The sequence below is a fragment of the Colias eurytheme genome, chromosome 6 (assembly GCF_061535395.1).
Source record: "Colias eurytheme isolate Ceu_HAF_F1 chromosome 6, ilColEury1 Martin Lab GWU primary, whole genome shotgun sequence".
Taxonomy (NCBI): domain Eukaryota; kingdom Metazoa; phylum Arthropoda; class Insecta; order Lepidoptera; family Pieridae; genus Colias; species Colias eurytheme.
In genome coordinates this window covers 6053265-6067317 of record NC_142985.1, presented here as the reverse complement: position 1 = coordinate 6067317, position 14053 = coordinate 6053265, and the positions used below count along the sequence as shown (strand labels likewise).

The following is a 14053-nucleotide window of genomic DNA, read 5'->3' as shown; positions in this document are numbered from 1 at the left end:
TATCGCATTTAAATACACATCCATAGGCTACTCACTACATAATATGAAGATACATTGATAAGTGAGTTATGACTTCCAATTGTTGTGTGTGTAAAATTGGGTAAACAGAATAAGTCGCGGTTAGTCTATTGATTAGTGTTATTTCAGCTATAGGTACTTGAAAAGAGTTCCGAGGCCTTGATCAACTTTGACGACTAGTTATTAACTAACCAAAGAATATAAAAGGCTTGAATTATCTTGCTAGGATCAATACAACTTCTAATCGTATTTTCATAGTTTCTTGAAGCTATTCCCGTGTGGCGTAATGGAGACAGTTACAAAATTTGACTCGTTACGTTCTCTATCACTTTAAATTACTTACTGAATTATGGTTTTAATTCTAAACATTCTTTAGTATAAAAATAATTATTACATTAAATCCTAGGTGCTTGATAAAACTCTTAATAGAACTTAAGAAAAAAGCCGTTCCAAAGATAGAGCTGACAAGAAAATTTATAGAAAATGGTGTAGAAATAAGTATTCATTTAATTGATTCTACATGAACTACCAAATAATATTTAATAGCTTGAACCAAAAAGTATCTACACAAATATATTTGTTAACTAATAAATTCTTCCGTAACCGTGACACGAAAAATATTAGCACAACAAATTTTTGCACGTAATTAAGCAACGTACGTCATAAAAAAGGCTGTTATCATAGAGCGCTTCCCCATTCATTCGAGTAGATCTGAGGGCCGCAGTAAAGCACAGTTAAACGTCTTGTAGGTGTGAGTTCATCTCCGCAGGGCAGGGAACAAGCATCTGGAGCGGTAATTAAGCGCATCTGCCTACGTTCAATTTTGAAACGCGGCGGATGAGAGTTGGCCCGAACGCCGTCGGGTCCATTTGGGAGGGTAAAGCAAATTGCTAAACTTTCAATTAAAGAGTTGTTATTCAAACCGCTCTCCGTTCCTCGAGGAATTATGTTTTATTTCGCAATGAAAACTCTGATGGATACTTGTTTCCCATTCTACTTAGTAACAGTTTAACAATTTCTCAAAAGGAACAGTCGTGGCAATTTATTTTAATAATTGTCTATTGTAAATTGTTTTGGGGAACACTTTTCGGTGAATTGAAACGAATAAATTATTAGCCGTTTAAACGAATAATAAAGTTTCCCTTTGTTCACGAGTGGGCATTATACGAAAACAAACCGACTCCGTCTCTAGCCTCAAAACACGAAAAATAAAAACTTATTAAAATTCAATAAGGTCACGACACAAAACAAAACAAAGAATGATATATCCTAAAATGCAAGCCAGCTTTTCTCATGGAAATCAGCAATTTTTCGCTGAAATTTAAATTCCCTCATACTAAATTAATTCTGAAAACTCGTATCAAACGCTGAGTAGTAATCACAAACGCGGAAGTGCTTTCATTCAGAGCGTAAACGAATGGTTTGTGGCAACATTTGTGTCCGAGTTAGCTGCATAGCGCAGTAACTGAATACGAGAATGTAAATAAGGCACAAGCAAGCCCCGGCCCCCAGGGGTGAGTGGTGACGCGAAATTTTCCAACTGGACTTGTTTATATTCCTCTTCTTATATAACAATAACATCATGTTCTACACTCTACAGTCAAGTGAATGAACTCACCAAACAAATTTACATAATGTGATGGATAATTCATACCTTCTCATTTCACTGAAGTACCAGGGCCGGATGATTGGCTAGAGGCCCTGACGAATACAAAAAAATGTGATAAGTATGGTTTTTTTTTTCATTTAATATTCTCTTATTAACGGAATGGTTACGTCGTATTAAATATTTTTCGTAACTCCTCGCTCTAAGTTTAGACGTTTGTCAAGTCACGTATTTGTGGGTAATCCATTAGTGTCGGTTTTTTAAGGATTTATATTAAAGACCATACATGAAATAACGTAAAATAGACACGTAGGTATTGTTTTGTATTATGTTTGTGAAGATATGTTTGCTGTATGTTTCACACAAATTTTTGCGGCCTTTATTTGCAACAACCGGCACTGAATAAATCCGTAACATTATGATCTACATTCCAGAGCATACAAGTGCATTTCGTATTGAAGATATGTCACAATAAACTTACGTTTTAAATAAAAAGTAATTTATATGAAGTAAATAAAATGAATATTTTGTAGTTCATATAATTTTTGAAACAGTTATAAAAAATGCCCAAAGTTTCTTATGAAATTAATTACCTACCTAGATACACAAGAGATAAAAATATGTAGAGCCGCATATTTAAGTAAAAAGCCCTACTGAACGGATTTTGATCGATTTTATACAATACACTAAGTTAATACATACTCTAAGACACTAATAGACAAAGTGATGCATTAGAGGGATTTACAATTAGATATTTAATTTTTTTGTGTATTAAGAATAACAACAATAATGAGCAATAACCACCGTAACTATAATTTTAAATGATGAATGATGTCAAAAACATTAAAACGATACAATTACATTTTTATTTATTGCAGTTGTGTTGGAGACAAGGTGCGCGTGCGTCTCGATGCACGGCCCGCGCCGCGCGTGAGCATGCTGGTGCACCTGTTGGTCCTCAGCACCGCACTGGCGGCGGCACCTAGCGGGAAACACGGTAAAACATACTTTTTTTTTCATGTTTGAAAAGAAAGTAGTACCAAGAGGTATTTGATTATCCATCAATTAGGTATATCCATCGATTACGTAAATTATTTAACCAACAGATAGCTGCTATGTTTCTCTGGCCCATGAGTGACAAATTGGGTATACTTTTTTTTTAAGCTATTGCATAGCTTCTATCGCGGGCCTTGAGTGCGGGGACCGAATCCAGAAATTCCGTAACGAAAATAACCCCACGCTCCTCACTCCGACGGGCACGGAGGTGTGGCTTGAATGCATGCTATGCAATAGCTTTACCGCGGCAGTCCCCGAGTGCCACACGTGTTTTTACTTTTAATAATTTGTTTTTACTTCGAACCAACCCGAAGAATCCGGTAAAACAACTGGTTACCAAATATCTTAAACAGAGTTATGACACGATAAGTTTTCAATTAATTATTATTATTAAATAATATGTTAAAACACATGATACAGCTGTTAGTAACATTGTATTGACATAGCTTTCACTCATGTATCGTCTATAAAGGATGGAAAAGTTCAAAGAATCTTTTAGGTATCTTTTGTGACCTACACAAAGCTAAAAATAATTGTTGTAACAACATTCGCGAACATTTCTTAGTAACTAAGATTACACAGTAGGTATACTCTTTTGTGTAATCTCAGTTAGAAATAAATAAAAAAAATTGGTTGTCTGTAAAGTCAGTTTACTGGCGATATTTGAACGTGACAACGTCCGATTGTGCTTCTTTGTCGCTCGTTCCACGCTCTCGCTTGCACTACAAGCCTTACATGGAACGCCTCAGAGCGAGGTAACGCCGCATGAGTCATGTTTTTTCGTGCGTGCAGCCGGCTCTATCGAATCATAAGACGTTTTCACGTCAAAAAATCAATAAATAAATAAAACATTAATAGAAGATTGAACTTAAAATATAATAGGTATCCAAGTAAGGATGTAAAGTCATTACCTATAATAATTAATGAAGAAAAACCTTGCATGGACATTTATAAATGTTAATGTTCCATAAGGATAAAATTTTCCTTTTTATATAGGTACTAGCGGTCCGCCCCGGCTTCGCCCGTGGTACATATGAAAAATAGATGTTGGCCGATTCTCAGACTTACCCGATATGCACAGAAAATTTCATGAGAATCGGTCCACCCGTTTCGGAGGAGTATGCAGACTAACATTGTGACACGAGAATTTTATATATAAGACTAGCGGTCCTCCCCGGCTTCGCCCGTGGTACATATGAAAAATAGATGTTGGCCGATTCTCAGACTTACCCGATATGCACAGAAAATTTCATGAGAATCGGTCCACCCGTTTCGGAGGAGTATGCAGACTAACATTGTGACACGAGAATTTTATATATAAGATAATTAAGTCAGAGTATTTTATTTCACAGAATTTTGGAATCGTTCTGTTTTGCATAGGTATATTTTTCTTTATTTTTTATTAATACGAGCCTTCGATAACATAAATGAGTGATAGAATCGGATTTTATGGTCGAATTTAATTTTAATTATTATTTTAGATGAAAATAATAATTAAAATTAAATTCGATTCGATTCGATCGATAAAATTAAATACTGTAGGTATTCTGTTTTATTCCGTTTCAAGGATCAAATAAATAAACGCGCATCTAAAGAAATTTAGTTGAAAAATGTAAAATGCTTAAATAAATAGGTACAACGATATCTCACACCTATAATCTCCAATCCAATCTTTTATTTTTTATTCTTCGTTCGTTAGAGATATTACTTCTACGTATTATTAAAATATAATAATACCAAGGCCTTGATGCAGTAAACTGAATTAGCTAATAACAGATAAGCTTATTATATTACTAACTTCGTTCATAAAACAATTAGCACGCATTAAAGTTTTATCATATGCCTATAAAAAATGATCAGCAATATTAAACACTAGCTTTCCGCCCGCGGTTTCGCCAGCGTTTTCAATGAAAAACCCGCATAGTTCCCGTTCCCGTAGGATTTCTTATCCTTATTATTCCTATTATATGTTTTAATCCAAGTTACCCTCTATATGTGTGCTAAATTTCATTGTAATCGGTTCAGTAGTATTAGCTTGAAAGAATAACAAACATACATACATACATACATACATACATACACATACACATACATCCATCCTCACAAACTTTCGCATTTATGATATTTGTGGGACCGGAGAAGACAGGATATTATGAATTAATTTTATGACTCTCTTTTTAATTTGTTTTAATAAATAAGCCATCGATAAATCGCCTCTGAGGTTGGCTAAATCAATCAATCAATTAAAATAATTAATAATGGGCAGTTCGTGTCTCTCACTATAAATCATGTTGGTCATCATATGGAAAATAGATGTATAATTTATAATAGATGTCTAGAAATATTAGCACTTGTTGACAACAATACACTTAAAAAAAAAAGACACTCAGACACAAAAAGCACTCGGGGACTGCCGCGGTAAAGCTATTGCATTATGTATGCATGCCTTCAAGCCACACCTCCGAGCCCGTCGGAGTGGGGAGCGTGAGGTTTTTTCGTTACGGAACTTCTCGATTCGGTCCCCACGCTCAAGGCCCGCGATAGAAGCTATGCAATAGCTTAATAATCATAACCTAGCGATGTAAGTACCTATAGAAACGAACGAACATTTTGTTACATAATTGGTAGATAAAATATGCATATTTTTGTTCTATAATCTTTGTTGCTTTACTGTGTAGTTCAGTTTTCTTTAGCATACATACAATATCGCGTAGAAGTTGAACGCGAATATAAATTATAAGATTTCCATATCAGCTTGAAAACAAACCAAGATTGTTTTAATTTAATAATTTTCATCGTTCTGTTCCTGATTTGCCAACTCTTTGGCTTAATCTAATTTTAGTTAAGTCAGGATGAAATTTGCTTTGGGAATTACTAGATCGTTTGAGCTTCGTATGAACTCAAAGCATAGTAGTCAATGAGTTAGCAACATCTAGATTTACGTTAACCCCATATTAGAGGCTAATACTAAAGCAGAGGCTTAACTTATAACACAAATTTTGAAAAGTATTAAATGCATCTAATACAAAATAATTACATATCTTTCGAGCACACATAATATTATTTCTGAAATATTGATAAAACCTAGAGCAATACAATACAGGTATCAATCAATTCATAAATGTCAGCCTCTACCTAATCTAGGTCTAGACTATTACCTGTATTTGTCTCAAATGTATTTTATATCCGTTCTAGCTTTCTAGTTATTAATTAATTAACATGAATCATCATCAATCATTTATCATATCAGTAGAATGACAATATTATACTTGGTTCACGTTTTATTTGTAAGTACTTTTTATCTGTTTCATACTTGCCTGAAATAAGCTATAATAAAATCAACATAATTAAACATTCCCTTGCTATTTCCACCTTAAACAATCATAAATCTCAAAACATGTTTGTCTTTATTCTCTTTGTTGTATACAAACGTGATATAAAAAGTGTAAAAGTTTTTACAGAATTTCAGCTCCAAGATAAAATTATGCATTTATCGCTCGTCCGTAATAACTTTTGATGTTTTATACTGAAATATCTTCATCGAGCAGGCCTTGTTGTTTGCAAATAATAATATTAGTCTCGGTAAGTTAAAAAATATTCGCATCAAATTTGCATAAACCTTGCCTAAGCGCTCTTCTTACTTTTATTTTACTTTCTTCAATACTCAAGCGAGCAGGCGCGATTTTATTCATTGTGTTAATGGTTATTTCTCAAATAAGCTCATTAAATATAGATTGAAGAACGATCTTTATTACTATAGTGCTTAGGTACAAATTATTAACGGATTAATTACTATCATGATTATACTGAGAAAACCTGTAGTATGTATTAATAAAACAAAATTTACAGAGCCACTGTTTCATATGAGAGTCATTGTGAAATAAGCTTGAAGCTGCGATTAAAAATCATAAAACATGAACATAAAGCACCATATATTCGGTTTTTAAATCGATAAGATTTATTTCATCAATATTATAATCCAAAGGTACATTCAACACTCCTTCGTGGCCACTAACAATTCAGAATAAAAAGGAAAACGATGCCTTTGTGAACTTAGAACTGAATCCCGGGAGGTTTATGTCTTTTCGGATCAGGCGGCTTACCGGCGCACGCGGGAACTCCTTTCGTTCATAAATATTTACTTTATGAAATAACGCGACCGAAGCTTAGCTCAGTCTTACATACCGGCTGCTGGCAGGTGATAACTGCCAAATGACAAAAAACACCCACCTATTTACTCTCACATTTTTTCTATTAGAAAAATACTTATGAAATATTATTTTCTTTTCTGCTGACTTTTATCTGTATTAGTTTTGACGTGGCATTAATTTTATTACTTTTCTATTTGTTTACGTTGAAACATGTTCGTTATTTAACAAGTTTTGGGAGGTATTTTGCATATATTTTTAGTTAGTTAGTTACGCGTTTTCATAGTTGTTATGTTTACCAATAAATATATTTTTTTTAAATTGTAGTTAATCTTGACTATATAAGACAATTCAAAATTTAATATTTCATATTATTTCATTATATCAATCACAAAAAGGTACCCCAAGGTGCTTGTAGGTAGGGTAGGTACAATCGCTTAATTTAAAAAAAGCACATAAGTTTTGAAAATCCATTCCAATCATCTAGTGTATCATAAATGATAGGAGTTAGTGACGTGTGAAAACACAGCCGATGGACGTGTGAACGCCATTCATCGCTGGTCAATAACGTGCGCTCGTGAAAAGTTACATCCAATTAGCAGAAATCGATGACGCGCGAACTTTACCCGCCCAAACGAATTTGACAACCGCTGTCATAGCTTAAAACTCAAATTCATGCTAAAATTATTGCACGGTCTGTCGCAGACATGACTGCATATAGCGCGCGATAGCCCCTTCATCGATGTATGCGATCATCATAGTACAATGCGGCTTTGTTTTCAATTTCACAGTAAAAATATTTTTAGTTTACACTTCTTGTACATTTTTAACTATTTGGCTTTATGTAATGGAGTTATGCTGAATTCTTTTTGTTTTCGGGTTCGATGAAGTATAAATCCGAAGTTATTTTCACATTGCTGCAAGCCGTTAAAACATATTTACGTAACTGTGTTATTAAATTCTAAAAAATAACTTCTTACACAAAATCACATAATGTATGCAGTACAACGAGTTCAATTAAAAATACCTACTGACATAATGATGATCCTAAGAAAAGAAGAACCTAGCAAAATCTTGAAAATCAGGTGCAAAAAATAAAATCTTATAATTTTATCCCTCTAAAAGTTTGATAATGAAATTACATAATTTTCACCACCTTTACACTGATTGCAGAAAAACGAGGATGGGTGATAAATTCTCAGATATCGTTAGGAAAGTTGTGAAAAAGTGCCCATCGCAATAACATCTTTCATAGTCAACTTCTTATCGCACGTAGAGCGAAACAGTATTAAGAAATATTCCTTGTAAAAATATTATTTTACAAATTAAATTTTATACGATTTTTATAACATAATTTTTTATATAAGACTCACAAATCAATAAGAGAGACAATAACATCATATATTTGATAAACATTGAACACTCTGTATTGGTTAACAAAACGTGTGTACTATCAATTATTTTATTTGCAAACACATTAATTAATTATCTGTTGTGCATTATCTCTGCAAACATATCATACTTATTATTATAAGCACCAAATGATGATTATAATTAGTAGTCGATATCAATGCGACCTAGTCCGCATTATATATCTAATTCGATATTTTGTCAGCTGGCATCATAGAAATCTAAATAACAAGTCACTGTTTTTTTTTTAGATTTATATGGCAGGCATAATTCAGACAAATGCTTTTCAAAAGCTAATGTAAATGGTAAAAGGTTATTGCCAAAGAGAAATTGCATGTATTCAGAAAAAAAAAGAGCGTGCATGCCGAGCACACGTGTAAGAAGTGAAACTTCTTTGGCAAGATTAAAAGATACCAAAAACGTCGCTTCTACCTTGAAGTGTCTTGAAATTTCGCCCAAAGAAGTTTAACTTCATAATAATAAAGAATAGATCTTATCAAGACACAAAAAAGCAATTAACCTCATTCATACAAGGAATAACCTCTGATCAGTACATAACCTACAAAACAAATATATTATTCAAAACAGACACACTTTGCGGAATAATCGCGAACCAAACAAACAAATTAGTATCTCATAACCTACTTTTTAAAGTCAGTGTAAAAAAATAATTTTATTAACGCTCGAAATTTAGAACTGAAAGCCTGAAGAAGTAATAATTTGTCAAATCATGTCTGAAAACAAAAGCAAAATGCTAAGTAAGTGTAGCCCCTGGGGTGTAGTGCGCGCGGTCGGTCCCGTCTTTGTCATTTTAATTTTATATTCAACGACGACACTGTTACGTCGTATATAAAATTAAAATTTTAAGTATTTTCATAATAGCCATTCAGTTTTATTGTGATGCTTTTATTACATACATGTAACGCTGAAGATAAAGAATGTGTCGTCAAGTTTGAGCTAGGATTAAAGATGACAAAAAGCACTAAGTTTACCGTGTTAAATATTCTTGTCAACTAAAGTAGTCACAAAGAATAGATGTTTTGTGACTGCAAATTTAGAATAGATGTTTAATACGTCTTTATCAACATATTATAGTCCACTAGCTTTCCGCCCGCGGCTTCACCCGCGTTTTCAGAGAAAAACCCGTTCCCGTAGGATTTCCGGGATAAAACCTATCCTATGTCCTTTCTCGGGTATCAAATTTCATGCAAATTGGTTCAGTAGTTCAGGCGTGATTGAGTAACAGACAGACAGACAGAGTTACTTTCGCATTTATAATATTAGTATGGATATACTCAGTAAGTCTTACCGCATGTTGGGCTTTATTACACGCGTTACTAAGGCTTTCAAGGACGGAGACGCCTTCATATGTCCCTACAAAACTCTTGTGCAATCTCTATTAGAGTATGCATGTCCCACCTGGAATCCGTTTTACAATATTTATATAAATAAATTAGAGATGGTTCAAAAGATATTTCTACGCATCTTAAATTTCCGCCTAAGTGGCGGTCGGCAACATTACGAGGATCTTTTGCGTCGTTACAATAATTGTCAGCGCCGAAATTTAATCGATTCACTCACGTTAAGAAAAATCTGCGTAGGAGAAATAGCCTGTTCAGAACTTCTAAGCTTAATAAATTATCGCATCCCATCCAGATCAACACGCTCAAAAGACTTATTTCATATACCGACCGCCAGAACCAATACGGGTCTTCGTGTGCCTCTTCACAGAATATCTAGTTTTTATAATACCTATATGAATGATCTTGATATGTTTTCTTGTTCCTCTTCGTCTTACAAAATGAATGTAAAAAAATTGCTATTGAACATAAAAGAATGTTTATGTGTAAAGATTTTGCAAATACGTATTTACCACCGCCTTTATGTAACTATATGATAAATATTAATTATCGATTATTTTTTCCTTGTCTCTCCTACTGCCGGGTGTTGGCAAAAATAATATTATATGTTCACAGTGAAAACACTATAAGGAGGCATTTTCATGTATTGTATCTTTTTAAGATTTTTTTTTTTTGTTTTTGTTTTATATATCTCTGCCTTTGTCTCTGTGTGTTTTCCAATAAATAAAATAAATAAATAAATAGAACATTTTTCTAATTGCTGATTCAATTTTGATAGAATTATAAATATTACTCGTTGAGTTGTAATAAATGAGACCTTAAAATATCACATCCATGGACAATTTAAAACGCTCGTATCATAATATTATGCGAGCGTAAATAGTTAAATCAACAATTATTTATAAGTTATTCCATCAATATTATGCACTGAAATGTCGCTGTTTTTAATGGTTTTAATAAAATGCATACATAGTTATCAATAATGTTCTTAACAACAAACTATGTACTCATAATAATTCGATTCTATTAATAAAATACATACCTACAACTATACAAGATATTTAACAAAAATAGAATCCTTGCTGTTCGTGCCTCATTGAATCTTAAGAGTTTCTATATTCTCCGAACAAAGAGTCTTTGATATGTGAAACACATAATATTATACACATAAGTATCTACTTACGTTCTATAAAATTCAATAGTTATATTTTACTGTTTCAATACTGCACTATACTTTCATTTTATACTTTTATAAATATATCGAAATATCCCATTTCAAATTCTGTCAATAACATCTTAGTAACTGCAAAATAATACTTATACAGGGTGTACCAAAAAGTAGTGATGAACGGAAGCTGAGAGGTAGAGGACCTAGAGGGCTATCCGAATCACCCCCATGTATGTTATGCGATTTTTCGTATTTTCGGAGTTATGACGTTTTTTTCAATTTTTCACCTATCGCCGAGTACGATGATATTTTCACTCATGCTGACGTCAATGATTGCGGAACATGCTTGATTTTTTTTGTGTGCTAAGCTGAAAGATAGGCCAATTCTGTATAGCAACATTTACTATCGTTAGATCTTTGAATGGAATAAAAAAAAGAATTAAATGGCAAGAAAGATAAAATTACCCAGTATGTTCACCACTTCAAGGGCCCGTAAAAAAATAAAATCACATAAAAAAAGTTTTCCGTTTGACTTTTAAAAACTTGCTCTATCTATCAGATAGCTACCCTAAAAATTTCATTTAATTATTCAGAAGGCTTCAATCGAAAAATTTAAATCTAAATGTGGTAAGTGCAAAAATTGAATTAACATGATGATCATTAAAACCAATAAATAGGTGTTTAATTACCAGAAATTTTTAAAATAACCCCGCTGTTGCTCAATGCAAGTGCGACATCACCGTAAAAAGTTGTCTTTCAAATGTCTGAATGCCCTTTTATCATTTTTAATGGTTTTTTCTGCTACTACGAATTTCCGGGTTATTTCGTCCAAATTGTGGCATTCTCTCAAGTAGCCGAGGTCTTTTTAGTATTCCCATTGAAACAAATCAATGGGGTTTAGGTCGAGGGACCGTGGAGGCCAGGCTTTAAGGCAGGCGTCACCGGCGCATGCGCAGGCTGCAACGACCAATCCATCTTTTAGGGTATCTTTGCCCTTTAGCCTGGCCTGCACGGTCCCCGGACATAAACCCTATTGATTTTTTTCCGTGGGGATACTACAAAGACGAGAGACTGCCACTATTTGGACGAAATAACCCGGAAATTCATAGTAGCAGAAGAAACCATTAAAAATGATAAAAGGGCATTCAGACATTTAAAAGACAACTTTTTACGGTGATGTCGCACTTGCATTGAGCAACAGCGGGGTTATTTTAAAAATTTCTGGTAATTAAACACCTATTTATTGGTTTTAATGATCATCATGTTAATTCAATTTTTGCACTTACCACATTTAGATTTAAATTTTTCGATTGAAGCCTTCTGAATAATTAAATGAAATTTTCAGGGTAGCTATTTGATAGATAGAGCAAGTTTTTAAAAGTCAAATGGAAAACTTTTTTTATGTGATTTTAATTATTTACGGGCCCTTGAAGTGGTGAACATACTGGGTCATTTTATCTTTCTTGCCATTTAATTCTTTTTTTTTATTCCATTCAAAGATCTAACGATAGTAAATGTTACTATACTGAATTGGCCTATCTTTCAGCTTAGCACACAAAAAAAATCAAGCATGTTCCGCAATCATTGACGTCAGCATGAGTGAAAATATCATCGTACTCGGCGATAGGTGAAAAATTGAAAAAAACGTCATAACTCCGAAAATACGAAAAATCGCATAACATACATGGGGGTGATTCGGATAGCCCTCTAGGTCCTCTACCTCTCAGCTTCCGTTCATCACTACTTTTTGGTACACCCTGTATATGTAAAAATATAGATAATTACCATTATTAATAATTATGCGTAGTACTTCAAAAAACTCATACAGAAACTAATGTAGAAATTGCCTTAAGCATCTAATCCTCATTATAATTGACCAAATTTATTCTCAATTGAGTAAACTGCTTTTGTTACTTACATTAACGATATTGACTTAATAAACGCGAAGCTTTTTAACGAATTAAAATCCATTAGTACCGTCTAACAACTAAAGTGATTATAAAATAAAATGCTATAAGTGAGGTTGCCTAAAGTGGTCGGTTACTCTTTATAAAAAACGAATAGATATCTGCAAATAAAATGGAAGCAGAAGGTTTAATAATCTTTATGAGGTACAAATCGCTCGTTATGTAAATTGAATCTCTTGCAAATTTAAATCGCTTTCATAAGCCAATTTGCTCAGTAGAAAAACAATGGAGTAGGCATTCCCTGAACAAAGGTTTCCTTAGAATTGAATTCCACTTCGCTATCTAAGAATATAAAACCTTCATTTTACAAAAAACATGTTAATTAGCAAATAACAACTGCGTTACCACTTTGTCGTCGCGACTTTAAGCGGATAATCTGAAATTAAAAAAGAACTGTTCAGCATTGAACCTAGACAGATTAATATCCGCATATAAAATATGAATTCATAATATGAGAAAAACCCCGCAAGTGATAGTAATAAAAAGCAGCAAATAGTAGTAAGTTAAGCGCTACAATGACAGAGCGAGACACGATGTCAAGTACAGAAAATTATGTCCATTCAAGCAGTGCACCCGAGGATTAAGCGAAACGAGGACGCATCTTCAGGCTGACTCGCGACTCGCGCCCACACCGACAGAATACTTCAACCCTCGCTTTAAGCACAAGTTCACTAATTAAAACGCTAGTTGCAACACAATTTCGAAACAATGCTGTCTTAGATAAATTGCATGATAATAAAGCATACATTATTTATCTTCGAAATGAATGAGTTCCTGAAAAAACATAAATGGAATAGCAGGGACACATTGTATTTTTAATTCCTTGTTAAAAATAGGATCAGAAGTCATGCAATAAAATTTTCCTTGCCATAGGAAAACTATTTCAAAAGCTAGTTAAATGAGCTTCAATCATCCATTCCTATGCGTATTCAATCAAATATAATGGCAAATTATTGTATTAATATATTATCATTTTCTGTGGTTACGCTAACCTGAATTGCGAAATGAATGAGTTCCTGAAAAAACATAAATGGAATAGCAGGGGACACATTGTATTTTAAATTCCTTGTTAAAAATAGGATCAGAAGTCATGCAATAAAATTTTCCTTGCCATAGGAAAACTATTTCAAAAGCTAGTTAAATTATCTTCAAAAAATTCCTATGCGTATTCAATCAAATATAATGGCAAATTATTGTATTAATGTATCATTTTCTGTGGTTACGCTAACCTGAATTGCTTGCTGATATCATTTTATAATTTAACAATGAACAAACAATTGAAAATAAATATAATCGAAATAATTTTAGACCATTAAAAA

General features: G+C 33.2%; 1 protein-coding gene across 1 annotated transcript in view; it reads left to right on the top strand.

Moving 5' to 3' along the window:
• LOC149907689 (lachesin-like) overlaps window positions 1-14053 on the top strand; it is a 43085-nt gene that overhangs the window by 14451 nt on the left and 14581 nt on the right. The window contains exon 2 of the mRNA XM_090103383.1: window positions 2503-2621. Within this exon, the coding sequence (XP_089959509.1) occupies window positions 2561-2621 (61 nt within the window). The 5' untranslated portion in view covers window positions 2503-2560. The remainder of the gene's footprint in view (window positions 1-2502; window positions 2622-14053) is intronic.